Genomic DNA, 17,669 nt, shown 5'->3' on the forward strand with positions numbered 1-17,669 from the left:
ATCTATCAGGTAGTAGTTAGCTTTGCTTATTCCTTGAGCTACTGAAGATAAAAAAAAATAAAAATCCTGAGGCAACGGAAACTGAAAAAGAAAGAAAAATAAAGGAAAAGAATTTAGGATTAACCAAAGATAAATCAAGAAGAAGGAATAAGTACAGGCTTTTCTGCATGGGTTGGTTTTCATTTCAGTTTCTCCTTGTTCTTTAATGGAACCATTGCCATATCTCTCTTACTGTTTATTTGTGAATAGAGTGCTTTAGCATTGAACATGTACTAGAAGAGTGTCTCCACAGGCCATAACAAGAAGGACTGGATTTTTAGCTTGCTTTGGCTGCAGAGCTAAGGGCAATCAGCTCTTGTTAGCTGTGTAGCTGTAAGGTGCCTGTGTCTCCGTTAGCCTTTGCAGGGCCTGCAAACAAGTTTGTTCCCTTGTTGGTTTTCTCAAATTTGTTTTCTGTTTGCCTTCTCAGCTCTAAAATCCCAGGCTAATATTTGTTGGTGTTTCTCTGAGCTAAGGGATTATCTGCATATGTGTCTCTACCAGATGATTCAAATGTGTTGGCTTCTGTGTGGACCTGTTTTTTTAAGTGTATCTTAGAATCTGGTTTAAGTTAAACTTCTTCTTAATTGTTTAAACTAAACTGAGAGAAGGCTACTCAAAACTGCTTGGGAAAAAAATTTAAAAGACATGAAGACTGTCGGTCTAAAGGATCCTAGCAGTATGGGCCTTGTCCGGTTACCCTCTTAGGGCTTTTCAGACGCCTGGTTTCCATAATGGCAGTTGTGTGGTATTGAACAAGAGGTGTAGCTAGCCTAATGTTTTTGCCTCTGAGATGATGAATTAAGCAATGATTTAGGTAAAACGTGTGCCCCCAAAAAATTGTGTAAGAACAGAGTAAGCCTAAACGATACCTCTTTCACTAACCTGTCTAGTTTCCCCTGGAATCCATATAAACATTTAACTCCTTGTGGCAGGTAATTCCACTGAATGGCACTCCTTTGGTGGAAAAAAAACCCCTTTGCTTTGCTTGTTCTGAACTTGTTTCCTGCTAGCTTCAACTATTTTCCACCCTTTCCTTGCTGGTCATATTTTCATAATCTCTGCTATATCCCCTTAGGTCAACTTGTTTCAAAATGAGGAGTCCTAATTTACTTAGTTGTTCATTGCTAGACTTTCACTAAGGTTTTTTTCTGCACTGAACCTTCAACTTGAAGGTCTGCATCTGAAAGGGAGAGCAGACAATGACTTGAGGCTTGTGTTAGAAGTGGACATAAACTTATCTGTTTGAGAAACAAGGTGTGGTTATACGAGTGAAGAATGAGGGGAGCGAGGGTGAAAAACGCTGGTTGGTGGAGGCTGTTGCTACAGAAGCCTGGACCGTTAATGCAGAGGAGTTTGTGTGCTGTTGTCTGTCTCGGATTATGTCTCTGCTTTGTCTCACAAAGCAAGTGATTCATTGCTTTTTTTTGCTCAGGGTGGGGCAGTAACTACGTTCCTGGGTTGATAAAAATAAAGCTGAACCATGACTAAAATATTAACCTTTAAAAAAAAAAAAAAAAGCAAAAAGCTGATGTCTCATGGAAGTAACTGAACTTTTATTCAGAATGGATTTATACTATAGGTATGAATAATAAATGCATGTCTCTAAGTAATGAACAACTTATGCCACAATCTATTTTTACTTAATCAGGCCTCTATTTATTTCTAATGTACGTTCCCATGCACAATAAGATACACCAGTTTTCCTACTGCAATTTATTCTCTCAGTATATGGTTTTCCTTCCTAATTCATCAATACATATCCTTCCATGGAATGCAAAGCTGTCCTATTTAAAAATATCTAAATGAAATGTACTAACCTGCTGGGTATTCTGATGGGAAAGTATTGGACAAAAACCAACCAAACAAAAAACCAACAGTTGCTTATGTTTTGCTATAAGTAGCAGGTGCTGACTGGCATTGCTGCTAATCTGTTCTCTTTTTAATAACATGGAAAATTAGTGTTGTACCATGTGTTCTGGTCAATTGGTAGTGTTGGATGATAATATATACTTTTCATACTATGCCAATACAATTTGTATTTGTAAATAATTTTTATTTTTTGAGGAATTTTGATTGTGTCATAATCCAAGTAAGCAGGGGAGAACTATGAATTCCAGAAACGCCTATCCTGCAGTTCCTTGGCCTAGCAATGCTCTGCATTGGTGACTCAGTAATTCCTGCTCCAGTTGTGCAGTGCCTGCTGCAGAACAGTCATCTGGTTCTTCCAAGAGATCTTATTTATGATCAGGACAGCACTATCCAAGGCAGCTTTCTGAGGGTTATTGCTTCTCTTGACCTGAGATACATTGTCTGCTGTTGCAGGGTGAGTGTGGGGGTCTTCTGGTGGGAGGGGACCCGAGGATCAAAATGGAGCCGAGGCAATGGGAGAGACTGCAGCACGTGTCTGGAAGAGGCAGCAAACCTCCCTGGACAGAGTAGGAGCTGTCACACCAGCTATGGGACAGCCGTGTTACTGGGTGTTGCTGCGTGTCTGTGGGTTTTGGGGTAGCAACAGGAGCACGTGTGTTAGGTGTAATGTGTTAGGTGTAATGAGTTTCAAAGAGTTGCGGGAAGCGGGAGAGCGAAGGCGAGCATCCCTGCGGAGGGATGGTGGGCAGCGTGCCATCCAGCACCCCAGTGCCCCGCGAGGGCTGGCCGTTGTGGGGAAGGGGCCTTGGGGGCACAAGGACAGCCTCTGACACACGCTCTCTGGGCAACCACCACCGGAGCCACCTGGGCCGGCTGCAGAGCTGGTCTCCCTGGTTGTTCCTAGGTGAAGGACTTCACAAGTCCGTGCTCCAAGACTGGAGGCAGGCGGGCCCCGAAAGGAAGGCGAGCAGTTTCTTGGGAAGGGCCGTGTCCCCGTGCACGGACCCTCCTGTACGAACCGCCGAGAGCCGCACTCAGCCTCCCGTCCCCACGCCGGGGAGCGCGTCTATTTACTTAAACTCTCCTAAGGAGCGATGCTCCTTGGGTGTGGCTGCCGCAGGCCCGCTGAGCAGCCAGCACCTGCGGCATCCTCCGCCCCGCTGGACTCCCCCGGCCCTTTTTGTCTCTCCCCAGCTCCGCTCCCTCAGAAGGACGGCACCCGAAGGCCACCGCAGCCCAAACAGCCGCTCCCCCCGCTGCGCCTCAGGAAGCTTCGTTCTCCCGCTCCCCTGGCGCCTGGCGCGGCCGTTACCGCCCTCCCCCGCCGGGCGGCCCCGCCCGCCCGCAGGGCCCCTCTCCGCCGCCGGGGCTGCCCCTCCGAGCGCCTGCCGGCCCACGGCGCATCCGCCCGGCTCCTCACTCGGGCGCGCGACGTCTCTCGCCTTTCCCCGGCTCTTGGCACCGGGAGGCGGCGCCTCTCGCCGGCCGGGTGGCGGCGCGGTGGGGCGGGCGGGACAGGCGGCGGGCGGGGCGGCCCCGGCTGGTTGGGGTCCTGTGCGGCGGCGGCGGGCGGGCGGGCGGATCGGTGTCTCCTTCACTTCGCCCTCCAGTGCCAGTGGCTGCAGCAGCGCGGCCTGCTCACGGCGAGACCCGCCCGCGCCCCCGGCCTCGCTCCGCCCGGCCTCGCCGCTCTCCCGCGCTAGCCAGGTGCCGGCCTGGGCCGCGAAGGGCCCCGCGGGAGCAGGGGAGGCGGGCGGGGTTCGCCCGTGTGCGAGCGGGCGGAGGGGTGGCGAGCGGGGCTGGCGGCCGCGCGGGGTCGGGGGCGGTGGGGCCGAGGGGCGCCTTCCCCAGCGCCAAGGCTAACGGCGGGGGCGGGCGGGGCGGCCGGCAGTGAGTGTGGGGGTGTGTGTGTGTGTGTGAGAGAGAGAGAGAGAGAGAGAGAGAGAGAGGGGGGGGGGGGGGTTTCTCCGCACGTGTTGCCCCCCGCCTCCTCCCCCGTGGCCTCCGCAGGCGCCGCGCCCTCCTCGGCGTGCGGGCCCGGGCCGGGTTACATAAGGGGCGGCGGGGAGGGCGCGGCGGGAGGGAGGGGGTCAGGCCGGGATGCCCAAGATGGCCGCGTGGAGGAGTTCACCTTGCAGCAGCAGCGGGCGCTGCTCGCCCTGGCGGCGGGCCTGGGCGCGGGGAAGGTCCTGGCGCTGGGCGCCGCGGCCCGGGCCCTGCCCTGGCAGGAAGGGTGTGCCGCCTCCCCGTGCGCCCCGGCCTGGCTCTTCGCATCCCCGTTTTCCCTTTCGGTGTCCTTCTCTTCTGGGAAGCTCTGCCTTACCCCTGCTTTCGGTTTCTGAACACGTAGTTCGTTCTCAGATGTTTAATTTTCTTTCCCTTCTCCGTAGAGTCTCTAAATTGGCCTAGTTATGGCTGCTAGACTAGCGTGGCCACCTCCGAGATGTAAGTAGGGAGAGAGCTGAAGCAAGGGTGTTGAGGTGTTTCGATTTTTTTATTTTTCAAAGCTCTAGTAGCTGCGTAAGTCCAAAGGTCAGTGGTGTTTCCAATGTATTTTAACAAAATTATTTTTTTCTATCACTTTCTCTGTTGCTATTTATACTACTGGAATAGAGTGTCAGTGTAGGTATTGCCATTTTTTTTTCTAAACTGTAGAAGTACTTAGGGGTTTTTTTTAAATTATAGTCTGATCTAGTCTCCAAACTGACCTTCAGTATCCTGAGATCTTAAAATTGTTAGAGATCTTTATAGAAGTCCTTGGCATTCCTTTAATTATAGGGTGTGAGAGTTTTGAAATATTACCTCAAAGAAAAACTGTGATGTAATAATTCTGATAACATTTATGCATTTCTCTGTTCTTGGGATTATTTCTTTTCTTTTTACAGAAGAAGAAAGCGTGTTTGTGGCTCTTGAGTAACAGATTAATTAAACTTTTTTTTTAAGGTGGCATGAAACAAAGATCAGGGTGGAGGCTCCCTCTTGATTCAAGTAGATTCTGTGTTTTTTGAATGAGGAATGAGATTATCTGATAGTTGCTTTTATAACAAGCTTCTTGTTATTAAATGGTACTTCTATTTTAGACACTTCTAATTCATAGTTTTAAAGTGAAAGACACTTCAAAGTAGAGTTGAAAAAAATTACTTCTGATTACAAGAATTTGCAAACCTAACTAACTTGGCAACTTTGGAAGACACAGGAATAATTTTTTTTTTGGCCTTAATTTAATGAGCATTCTGATGATGGCACTGGCTTACCAGGTGTTTAGCATACCCAAAATTAACTCTTGGTTTCCACTTTTGTCCTCATCCATCCTTGTTAGTATAGGTTTAGAACAGCAGCATGACAGTTGTACTCTGTTTTAACTTTTTATCACAAAACTCGCATTTGTAGGAAGGAATGTCTGACAAATACTGGTTGGTTTCATTGCAATGGGAAGGATGCTTAACTAGGCCAGATAAAATGGCAACATCCTTTTACCTTTGAATTTAGACACAGATACTAGTTTGTTAACTTCTCAGGACATTACTGCTTAGCATAAATCTCTTGTCTGTAATGGTTGCCTAGTCAGATTGGAAACTTTTAAAACAAAAGCGAAAAGCTCATTTATTTACACTGTAAAAGCATGTCTGTGCTAAAGGCTAGTGTAAAACTTTAAAACCAGGACTAATTATTCTGAAGATGCTAGTTAGAAGTGAGACCTAGTCATTAGAGGAAAAATACATAGCTAAACCTTCTCTAAATTATTTTAAACTGCTAACGAATTGTACAGTTGCTGTACAGCAGAAATTTATGGGGGAAAGAGCAGTTCCTACACTTTCTTGTAATTTGGTCTAACAACTGGTTCTTTTTATTGAATAAATAATAGGAACCACTTAATGTCTTATCACCAGGATTAGTATCTGTTCTGCTATAGAATTTTCTCAAGACTTACGTTGTTTATTATGGACTTGAATGTGGACTAAGCCTTTTTAAGCTTCAAGTGTTCATTTCATGTCCTTTTTTCTTTGTTTTTTAAGAGATTGTTTATATTAAGTCTATGGAAAACCAGACTTGTTTTATATTCTTGAGCAAGCGATGGATGTCTTGCTACCTGGTTGTAGAGTTTAAAACTCCTTACTAAATAAGTTGGGGTTTTTTCCCCATTTTTATTTTAGTTTTAGTTGTTTGTTTGTTGTTGTGGCTTTTTTTTTTTACTTAAACTGTGAATGTAAATATTTTTGCTTAGAGGAGATTGAAATTATCCTCTTAAGGTTTAAGGAGATGGAGTAAGGTACTCTGGAAAATTGCATTAAAAATCATAGAAAGATAAGAAACAGTCTTGTGCCTTACTATTGCTTGCTAAAATAGGTGTGTTTTTTAAAAATTTATTTAAATAGTAGCAGTTCATACAATTAGGCTACATACGGCAAGTGTAATCAGTTGTTTCAGAATAGCATCCGCATAAAAAAATCCAGTCTGTTTAGTGGAATGGTGCCCTAAAGGAAATTATCTGAATCAGGTGTCCTAGGAAAGTTTTCCCTTTATGTAGATAAGGCCATGAAAAGATGGAAAGAAACTTTTTTGAGAGGGGAAGGAAAAAAAAAAAAGGCTTGGCTTGATCCTGTGTTACTGAATACACTTAAGATCTTGCAAAGATCTGCGTAAGATAAGCAATTCTATAGCCAGGTGTTGAAAATTTAAATATGGGTTAAAAGTATTATATAAAAATGAAAGTAATCTTTTCTGCTTTCAGTTGAAAGTTAACATATGAGAGTACTGCCCTTGTTATTTTTGAGGTCTTGAAGATATTTTGCCATTTACTTAAAAACCCCCACACAGGAGCCAGGTTAACAGTCAGTTATGTTAATCTGACTTTCTCTGTAAAAACAAATGTGACCAATCAGTTTGAAAAGATAAGAGAAGACTTTTCTTTGCTTGTGTTTGGCCTTTTTATGGTGCCTATCTAGTTAGTTTCATTGTTTGCTCCCTCCCCCCCCCCCCCCCCCCCCCCCCCTTCACAGCATGAGAATTATTAACTCTTTGAAATATGCTCTGTTTTACTTTAAAATACAGTGCCTCTGTAACAGTGGCCTTTTGCTATTGAAATCATGGGAAAACAGTCACCGAAGGCAGTTATAGATAGAGTGTATCTTCACAGGGAGAGAACCATACCGGCCTGTGTGAGACCTTAGGCTGGTATCTACCCGTGGGGCTGGGTCATAGCTGGTCTTGAATGACAGGTTCTTTAACAGTGAGATTGCCAGAGGCTCTGCCTGGGAAAAGGACTTTTCAAAGAGAGCTCTTCTCACTGACCAGCACTCCTGCCATTTGTTTTAAGCTAACAAGACAATTCCCCCAAAACTCTTGTGCACTACAGGGGAAAAACTTCATTAGATTGATTGCCAGTTAATGGTATTAGATGTTCCTTTTTAAATCGTATGTCTACCATTTAAAATGTGGGGCAAATGCTGTTGCAAAACATATGCACTCTTTTTATAATTTTAAAGTAAAACCTTTCAGGTAATTTTCTTAAGCATCTGTCAAGTTTGACTTTGCGGAACTTCAGGAAATAACTGTCTGCATTATAGTTTTTCAAATTCCAATTTCCTGTTTTTTGGTGATAACTGCCAACTCTGGAAATGTGAGCTATTTATTTCTGGTAATTAAAGATGTATGGAGAAATGTACTTGAAATAAATGCCTTGTGTCTACAAGCAGATTACCTAAACCAAGAAAACATTCAGTGTTCACAGTGACCATCACTGAAAATCTGTAGGTGTTTCACAGAATACTGTAATTGAGCCAACTGTCTATTAACTGCCTTCATATATGAATCTGCCTTAGAGTATCTTTAGAGTGGTAGCATTTTTTTATGTGCGTGCAGTGGTAAAAGGTTCACTGTTAATTAGCCCATTACCTTTCAGCTCCAATGGCGATTCCTCCGTCATATGTAGACCTGGGCAAATCTGCCAGAGATATCTTCAATAAAGGATATGGTAAGATTAGTACCTTTTATGAAACCTGGTGTTTGTGGTGCAGCAATGAATTGCCTTTTTAAGCCTGTATGCAAAATTGAATGCTCAGGTGCCTGTGTTTCTGGGGAGGGGGAAGGTGTGTTGTTTTTATGTCATTACTGTCAAGTAACAGATCATTGGAGGTTTTTTGTGGGCTGCTTTGATGTGAAGTCTGTTAAATCTTAGTGCTTTAGCCACACAAATGTCAGAGGTGTACAAGTATGCAAGAATGTAAGCATCAAGTGTAATTTAACTTAGGAGTACATTTTGTTTACCAATCTGTCTGTGCCACATTTGTTGATATAGAAAGGGATATATACTGCTGTAACATTATAACCTTTTTTGGAATAGAAAGAGGAATAGCTATTGGGATAAAGAATCCTTCAACACTTAAAAATGCTTCAATACCGCGTGGTTAAATTCTGCTTTGTTACAGTGCTTTTTCTTTCTGGTCTTTGGGAATGCACGTGAGGGCTTTTTCACCAAGGCTGTTACTCAGTTCGAAGGGTAGCAATGTGAGTTGACATTCCCATAAAGCCTACTTATATTACAGTTCCAATGACTGTGTATTTCGCAGTGACTTCACTTTTACAGTTTTTTGTTTGGGTTTTTTTTTACTTTGAGATATTTCTTCTTGGTACTGAGACATGAATTTTATGCATTGGAATAATTGACTACAAGGCCAATGCCATCCCAGGGACAGAAAAGAAAATGCATTTTGTCTGTCGTTAAATTGAAAGTCATGGTTTGGTAGTTAAATACACAGTGCTCAACTGAGAGGCTACTCACCACTTCCTGTATGGTGATGATAGAGCAGAATTCCTGGCTTGTTCTAGAGTGGCCTCCTCTACTTACTGTGGCCTCTAAAATTTAGTCTATGGTTGTTTTTATATATGTATATATGTGGCACATTGCTGAGACTGTTTGGAAAACTAGCGTCTTGGAAAATGTGTATGGTCTTAGTTAAAGTCTACTGGTGTAACCTTGACTTCTGTTTCTTAAGGTTTTGGGTTGGTGAAACTGGATGTGAAAACAAAATCTGCAAGCGGAGTGGTGAGTTTAAATATCTCTTATTTGTTTTATTTTTTTTCTGAATATGTTCTGATGTTTAATTAGAAAGGACACCTTCCAGATGCTTTTAAGTAGTTTATAGGTTATATGAATGATAAACTTCTGGTGTGAAATAATTTCAGAAGCCCCTAAAGATCCGACTTTATTTTGGATGTAACAGAGGTATCACACTGTTTAGTAATACTTGTAGAATAAAAAGGTTTATTAGTTGTCTTCTGTGTGAAGGTGAACAAATAGCTGACACATTTTTGAAGTATTTTAATATATCAATCATAGTACAGAGAATTTATTTCTGAAATACTTTGTGTTACTATTTTTATTTGGTGGAAATTTCTGGCATCTTAATGGTTGTGTGAAGTAGTTGGCAGTGATTTAGTGCATCGAATCTTTGGCTCCTCTTTAAAGGTATTGAAGTTTTGCAGTAATATTCTATGCAAGCAGTGCTGCCTGTAATTTTTATCTATTTCTAGAGCAAACTTTGCAAGATATAGAGGTAGATTTTTTTTTTTCCATAACTGGAAGCTTTAACAGTGTAAATGGCTGTTAGAAACAAGGTGTGTGGGCTATATGCTGTGTTTTTACTAGAAGTCTGTATCCCAACTGAAGCACAGTTTGCAAGAGCCCTATTATAGATGTAGTTGTTCTTATTTTACCTTGTTTCTTTCGAGGACTGCCAGGAATACTGGTAAAACTCTGAAAAATCCAAGCCCTCATATGAATCCCATATCGGTTATAAGCCATCCTTCCCAGGAGGAGAAAGTGCTGGCATGTATGTACTGTAGATATTTTAAAGCAGAGATAAGAGATAATGTAATAATTTGCTGCTCCTGAAGCTACTACCACAATGGTTGCAGTCACATACAGCCTGTGCAGTAGGAATAGCACAAAGCACAAAGTTAAAGCTGAAGGTATTTGGACTTGAAGTTGTGTAGTTCCTGTTGCTTGCCAAGAAATAGACCTTACTAAAATTATGCAACTGTGTGGATGGTTTAGTGATTCACTAACATAATTCAAGTAAATGTCTTGGCCATGGTTAAATTTGATCAGCCACTATTAAAGAGCGGTCTCATGTGCGTTTGTGATGTGTGCTCGGTCTTGGGCTGTGAGAATACAGATACTTAAGGACTTGATTTCAAATCTGTATTTCCTTCTGGGGGAGGTGAGTGTGAGGAGTCGATTTGAAAATAATACTGTGCATGGAGAAAGAGATTAAAATTTTGATTTATGTTTTAAAAAGTTGAAATAATAAACTTTTTAAACCACAAGGGTAATAGTATTTCAGTGGAGAGAGCTCCTTAATGTATATCTGCAAACCAGACTTTCACTTCTGCTAGGTATTGCCTTTAGTTTCTGAATAGTGGTACACAGAAATTATTCATTCTGTTCTTTATGAGAGTCCAAATAGCGAGAGACATCAGGGACTATTTAGTTTAATAAGGACATGTGAGTGATATTGCTAACTCTTAAATACTTTCAAGAATCTAGTCTAGAATTGGTCTAGTGGAAGGTGTCCCTGCCCATGGCAGAGGGGTTGGAACTAGATGATCTTTAAGGTCCCCTCCAACCCAAACCATTCTGTGATTAATTCCAGGGAAGACTCTACCAGAAGCATAAAATCAAGACTGTTGCCTTAGCTCACAAATCAAACATTTATGTTCCTCCTGCGTGTCATTAAACCAGAGTGTCAGAGGAATCCGAATTGTATAGATGTCAGTGAAAACGCGTGTATGTAACTTATTTTTGGAGGTGGTTGACTGGAATAATGAAAATACGTATGTGATCCTTAAAAAATTTCACTGGAGTTGCATTATGTGCCTTACAGTGTTCTTCGCTCTTAGTTTGATTTTTAATTTGCTTGTTAGGAGCCTCAAACTTAACCTTATATTTCAAGAACCTGTTTCAGCTTTTGAGGAGAGTACTTCTGGTAACTATTGTCTTGCTTCTGAGTTATGTTGCAAACCTGGACACTTTGTAATAGTGGCCCAAACCTGCAGTTGAGATGGGGAGTGGGGGGAGGCCTCCATGTTGGCATGAATCATCTAGTTCTTCTTGTCTGTGTTGTTCCCCCTTCTCCCACCGGCAAGTTGTCTAATGTTGTTAAACTTGTTGCATAGAATAACAAGATCTTAATGTTTGCTGAAGAAAAATCTTTTCTCTTTTTGCACTGTGTAATGCTTTCAGGATCACATGCATCTTCTGTATAACGTGGACACTGGTTTTTTTTAGGAATTCACAACATCTGGTTCATCGAACACAGACACTGGAAAAGTGAATGGGAGCTTGGAGACCAAATACAAGTGGGCTGAGTATGGGCTGACTTTCACAGAGAAATGGAACACAGATAACACTCTGGGAACAGAAATTGCAATTGAAGATCAGGTAATAGATTAGGAGAGTGTTTATTTGTTTTGCCTAACTAGCAGAACTGAATTTGTAGCTTTATCTTATCTTCTCCCCTTTCAATTAGATTGCCAAAGGCTTGAAGTTGACATTTGATACAACTTTCTCACCAAATACGGGGTAAGGATTGTTAACCTTTTTACCTTATTTAGGGCAGTAACAACACTCAGTCAGTAAATGTTCGTCTGGTCTGCTCTGTTGACAGGAATGTTTGTATGGTTTGCTATTGCTCCAAATTAGCAAATCCCAATGCTAAAGGTTTCTGCTCTTTAGCATCACATCTTATTCTACGGGGTTAGTATTGGACATTTCACAACAGCCCATTTTGCTTATTTTCTAGGGTAGAAATACTTGGAAGATGCAGGAGGCATGAAAGTGCCTCTACGTTAATCAGAAAATGCCTGTGTGTGGTACCCCTGTGCTTTCTTGATGGGCTAGCTGTGCTTTGGCCCAGTCTAGAGGATGCATGTGCATGGCATTTAGAGACATTGTGTATAGTCACATGGCTCGAATTTGGCAGTTCATTGAGGCAGATCAAGCCTTGTCTTAAGATAACTGTTTCTCTGTTTCAGAAAGAAAAGTGGTAAAATTAAGTCAGCTTATAAACGTGAATGCCTAAACCTAGGTTGTGATGTTGACTTTGATTTTGCTGGACCTGCAATCCATGGTTCAGCTGTCTTTGGTTATGAAGGCTGGCTTGCTGGTTATCAGATGACATTTGATAGTGCCAAATCAAAATTGACAAGAAATAACTTCTCTGTGGGTTACAAGACTGGAGACTTCCAACTGCACACTAACGTGTAAGTACTGAAAATTGTGTCCAGATTTACAGAAGCAGGCTTTCTCCACCTTGCCTTCTAGTCAGAATACAAATGCTTGAAATACCAAGAGGTGCTTGGATAGGCCCTTAAGTGGAGTGCATTTTTCAGTAGGAAACTCTAAATAAATAATAACTGTTACTTTGTAGCTTTCTCTTTCAAAACAGTAAATACCCATGGCTTGTTAGCACTTAAAGATTAATGTATGCTACAGTTTCCCAAATACTGAAGTACATCCAAATTGGAAGTGCAGTAGTTCAGTTATGCAGAGTTGATTGTAATGCTTTTTCCGGCTTTCCCATTACATTGAATTGTATTTGACTAATTTAAGGGCAGTAGATTTGTTAGAGGTAGTAATTAGTGTTGCACTGTTTAAGTAGGCCAGTAATAGTTTCTGGAGCAATATTAGAGCTTTGCTTTTGGACTTTTTTGAGTAGGTTCATCTTCTTGCCTGTCTGGGAGGAAGAATGCATGAAACACTTAAAGCATAACTTGAGTAAGACATCTATCTCATTTCTGAACTTTCTTCAGGCTTGCTGACTTTGCTCTGAAGAACATTTAAGATCTAAGCTGATCAAACCCTACTGAATAACATGGTGTTTTCGATCTAAGTTAATAAAGATTGGTGTTGTTCTAGTGCATTTAGTTAGGAAATAATTGATTTTTGAGGCAGAATTTCCCCTTTTGGAGGGGGAGGATTCGGATTGTGTCTGTCTAGGTTTATGGAAGTTGAGGGGTATGGGAGGAAGCTATGAAATACTTTATAGTCTGGTCTGTAAGAATGCCATTTCAGTTTACTAATGTTAAACATTGTGACAGTTTTTAAAAATAATACTGAGATTATGTCAATATAGGAAACTAACTTTTTTCTTAATTTGCGCAGCAATGATGGTTCAGAATTTGGAGGGTCAATTTACCAGAAAGTGAGCGACAACCTTGAAACTGCTGTAAACCTGGCTTGGACAGCAGGTAGCAACAGCACTCGCTTTGGCATTGCGGCTAAATACAAGTTGGATTCCACTGCTTCTATCTCTGTAAGTATGGCTCTAACCAACAGGGTTATGCTAAGTGTATTTTCCGTTTCTGCGAATCTGTGTGTTATTAGTACAAAAAAAGGTAATAGGTCAGGGAGTCTTGTAGGAATTACTCTGACAATCCAGGCAGTTATAATTAAACCAGCAGTATTTAAATTCTGTAATGTTGTATACAGCAAAGTCTCTCTTAGAATCTGACTGTCAAATGTTGTACTAATCTAGAGTATTTAATGTATTTATTAAAAAAAAAAGAAAAAAAACCCCTTCATGTCTAGTTTTGTAAATTTACACAATTTTTTTAAACTCAGTTTTTGGGAAGCTCTGTCATGTTCTTGTGATAAGAACTCTGGTGACATTGGTTAACAAGGCAATATGCAGAAAAGTTTTCTGTATGTTATAAAGTTAGAATTGAACCTGGATTGTTGGAATCATCCTATAGAGGAAGTGGTATGAAGTGAGATAAATAATTTTGCACGTATTGCATGTGATTATCAGTTACAGCACTTCAATTGCTTTTGTCTTTTTTTTTTCAGGCAAAAGTGAACAATTCTAGTCTAGTTGGAGTGGGTTACACCCAGACACTGAGGCCAGGTAAGGATTATCACATTAATTACATCACGTATATGTCTTTTATGCATTACAAATAAAATCTTTGAGATCTGTGTATTTATGTGCAAGTATTTCCCTTCTTCAGAATAGTTTTGTCTTGAAGGTAGATGTTTTACAGTAGCTTATGTTGCACATCAAACCTTTATCTAAACAAGACAAATTTTTTTGTATCTAATGGTATTTCTGCATCATGTTCCTCATTGGTTTGTGTAGGAGTGAATGGTATGGTGTTTGATAGCTTAGCTTTAGGCTGTGCAAAGCAGTCTTTTTTTAGCATTGCTTTCTCCAGTCATATCAGTTGATAGCGGGTCTTGAAATAGTGATTAATTGTCAAAAGAACACACTTCCTGCTCTTAATATTTAGTAAAAAAACTTGCAGAACTTAACTTGTTCTGCTTAAATATGAAAATGCCTATTAATGCTATATTACCATTGGTTAGTTCCTTATTTGAAAACCAATAAAAATTGTAGTTTCATTCCATACCTTCCTTGATACAAGTGTCTGTCTTTCTTTCTATGCATAATTTTTTCCTTGTTTGCACAACTTAACGTAGAAAAGGAGAGCTCTAGTGTACTTGCCAGTTGGTGACTTTGTATAGCCGTTTTATAACACAGTATTTATAAAAAGCATCCAGCTTGAGTCACATGACTTGCTTTCAGGAGATTTCATGATTAAATGGATTCTTCTGTAGAAATCTTTAGAGGAAAGTAATAGTGCGCTACAACTGGGACTTGTAATGATGGAGGTTGAGTTGCATGAAAGCTACTCTGATTGTATGTTGTAAACATGCTGTTTAAAAATCTTACAGGTGTGAAGCTTACGCTGTCTGCCCTGATAGATGGAAAGAGCATCAATGCTGGTGGCCATAAACTTGGTCTTGGCCTGGAATTGGAGGCTTAAAAAGGTGAAGAAACTGCTGCAGAGAAGGGATATCAGAAGAATTTGGCCTTAAAATGTATTTCCAATGTGACCAGCAGGCTTTTTTTCCCAAGAAGGATGACCTAGCACAAGAGCTGTATTTGAAGTATTAGACAGTTACTTGTTAGCTGGTTTCTAGTTAAATTGGTTACCCATCTAGTTAAAATTCTGCATTAGTGCAGTCACTTAAACATTATTTAAATGTATTTAACTGTTTAATGCGCTACCCACAAATAATGAAATAGACATTTATGAAAACTGTACAATTGTGTGCATGTTTGTTTTTACGTTCCTTTTTGACATTCGATATTGCCATTGAATGAAAAATGGATCAGTGGATGTTTTGAAATGAGGTCAACAATTTTGTTAAATCACCTGAAGTAGAAATACATTTGGTATCCCAAGACAAATTGTGAATAAAACAAGTACACACACATATTTGTGCCTCAGATATTTTAAGAGTTAAGATATGAGGGTAGTGCTCAGTTAAGTTTTAACTTAAAATAATCCAAGAAGTAGCGCTCTATACCTTTGTGCAGTTAAGGACCCCCACCCATGACATCACTGAATATAGATGGTTTTCACTGAACAGTTGGATTCCTCAAGCAAGTTGAATGTACCTTACTGTCAGGTAAGGTTTGTCATGACACAACGGTTTAATTCCCCCTGTGTTTCATGGGCAAGATTTACTGCATTACTAGGTGGCCTCCTGATGCAAAGAGTGCAGAATGATGCACTTGGCACACGGAGACATTTAAGAACTGCTCCTTGATGCTTTTGCCCAAGGGGTGAAAAACCTCACCACAAACACACCTTTTGCTTATATTTGTATGAAGTGAGACGTATCTCTGCAACTGAATGTAACAGTGTAATGGTGTAACAGCCTGCTTATCCCAACTGCTGTGAGAGGTTTCTGCTTAAAATGACTGAAATAAAGGCTTAATTTTAAATGGAGATGGAAGAAAATGCATCCAGTTTTGCTTTCCCTTTGACTAATAAATCTTAGGAGATATCCATTTGAAGTCCAGAAACATGCAGAATAATGGAAAAACCTCATGTTTTTCCAGGGTAGAATTGAGAGATTAGAAGTATGAGGGATATTTGGTCTGTGAATGTAACATCCTTTAAGGTCAAACATAACTAGTTGTGACTGCTTTTAATGTGGAATATATTAAATACATGTAGTTACAGCGCTTACATTTACGAATGAGGATTTACTGAGTTCAGGGGAGTGCCTGGAGCCTACTTCTTACAGTCTCATAGTTGAGAAGGGTATCTTGACACTTAGTCTTGCAGTCTGTAGTTCGTAACAGTTTCCTTTACAGGGCAGGTGGCTAGCTTAAGATCAGGAAGCTTTTATATCTGGTTTGTGAGCTGTGTGCAGTTCATGCTGGATTAGACTTAACCCTCATAAAAGTGATATGCTCGAGGTCTTGTTCCATCCTGCATTGTTGCCCTCATACTCAAATTCTTGAGTTAAGTACTCGTGTTGTAAACTGCTTGTGTTTAGGCTTTAGCTGTGGAATAGCTGAGCCACCTTCTTCACAGAAGGTAGAGCAGAGCTTAAGCTTCCAGCTCAGGCTCTTAAGTAGGCTTGCCAGTCTATCGACTAGTTTTGTTACATGACAGAAGATTTGGCAGTATTTGTGCTTTGGAGTACCTTTACTGCTATTGTCACGAAATGCCCTCTTCTGAGGAGCACTCCCAGCACCTGGTGATGGAAGAAGCATGTAAGGTGCAATTTGTCGCTCTTATTGCATGTTAACATTTGTAAATTATGTTTTTAGTCTGAAGTGCTTTTATGTGTTAGACCACGTAAAGGTAGAGACTTCTGAATTTTAGTGTGGATTTTCTTTTTAGTATAACCATCTCTGGTGCCTCGCAAAGGGTGTCCAGGCTTCTTCGGGGGTGGGGGGGGAAGGAATGCTGTGCACCTGTATGCGTTGTCCAGCTGTAGCACCTGGGCAAATGAAGAACTCTTTTGCATATGAACGATGCCTTGTTTGCATCCTTAAACTAGCATGGCTGCAACAGTGATGTGTCTCAGTTTTTTTTGAATCTTTGATAGGGCCGTAGTGGTCTGACACTTCTTTTTTTTTGGTGGTGGTTTGTTGTTTTTTATAAACAACTACTGTAACCCTTTTCTTCACTACCTGCTCAATTCTAGGTGTCTTTCCTCAGGTCACAAAAAGAACAAGTGAAATAAAAGTGGATATTTTAGAGTTTCTCTTCAATTCTTCATACAAATCAGTAATGGAAAGCTTGAACCTATTCATTTTACTTTGTTTTCTTGTGCATCACTTTACTAGTCCTTAGCCTTTAAACCTTAAGTAATTTGTTTTAATGCTGATAGGCAACTGGAGAAATAAAAAGGCTCTGCAGTAGTTAATACAAGTGCGAAAATAGGAGTTTTCCTAAAACATTCTCTCATAAATCACTACTTTGAGCATAAAAAAGGAAGTTCACTGTCTATCTCTTGACATCTCTCAAGTGAGGCTTATAAAAATGGCTTTCAAACTTTCTTTTCAAGTGTGCTACAGAAACTGGTGGTGTAATTGGAGTTTTGTGCTAAGGGATATTGGTAGTTTAAATAGCTCCATTTTGTCAGAACATGTAAAAAGCCTTAATGATAACTTTCAGTGCTAGCCAGCCTTTCTTCAGGTGTCATTCTGAATAAAGTAAAACCTCTCGAGATAACCAGTGACCTGAGCATGGCTGTGCATCTTGTTTGTGTGAACTGTAGCGTTGCATTCCCACCTGGTACGGCTGGAGTAGAGTTGTCTGCATATTGCAGGGAGACCTAATCACACTTTCATAACTAAAAATGCTTTCACATGAGATTATGACGCCCTGGGTTTTGCAAGTTACTGTCCAAGTGACTTGAACACTTATGTTCTCACTGTGCCGTAGAAATT

General features: G+C 40.9%; 1 protein-coding gene across 2 annotated transcripts; it reads left to right on the forward strand.

The window, feature by feature from the left end:
- The first annotated feature begins 3,443 nt into the window (after positions 1-3,443).
- VDAC2 (voltage dependent anion channel 2) lies at positions 3,444-15,708 on the forward strand. 2 transcript variants are annotated; one of them, XM_075758620.1, is made up of 10 exons: positions 3,481-3,618; positions 4,302-4,356; positions 7,814-7,885; positions 8,907-8,956; positions 11,201-11,353; positions 11,442-11,494; positions 11,947-12,174; positions 13,076-13,226; positions 13,760-13,817; positions 14,645-15,708. In XM_075758620.1, exons 2-10 carry the CDS (start codon positions 4,323-4,325, stop codon positions 14,734-14,736), a joined length of 891 nt encoding a protein of 296 aa, XP_075614735.1. In that variant the 5' UTR covers positions 3,481-3,618; positions 4,302-4,322; the 3' UTR covers positions 14,737-15,708. The 2 variants fall into 2 exon arrangements, with proteins under 2 accessions (XP_075614736.1, XP_075614735.1); XM_075758621.1 differs by lacking the exon at positions 4,302-4,356 and having other exon boundaries at positions 3,444-3,618.
- Positions 15,709-17,669: the final 1,961 nt, after the last annotated feature.

The sequence above is a fragment of the Balearica regulorum genome, chromosome 7 (assembly GCF_011004875.1).
Source record: "Balearica regulorum gibbericeps isolate bBalReg1 chromosome 7, bBalReg1.pri, whole genome shotgun sequence".
Classification (NCBI taxonomy): Eukaryota; Metazoa; Chordata; class Aves; order Gruiformes; family Gruidae; genus Balearica; species Balearica regulorum.

What these genes read in the sequence shown, in the direction of transcription:
- VDAC2 (XM_075758620.1), top strand. Translation starts at nt 4,323, where the DNA reads ATGGCTGCTAGACTAGCGTGGCCACCTCCGAGAT. An exon ending in TATCTTCAATAAAGGATATG is followed by an intron (nt 7,886 to 8,906) that starts GTAAGATTAGTA and finishes CTGTTTCTTAAG; the next exon opens with GTTTTGGGTTGGTGAAACTG. An exon ending in ACTTTCTCACCAAATACGGG is followed by an intron (nt 11,495 to 11,946) that starts GTAAGGATTGTT and finishes TCTCTGTTTCAG; the next exon opens with AAAGAAAAGTGGTAAAATTA.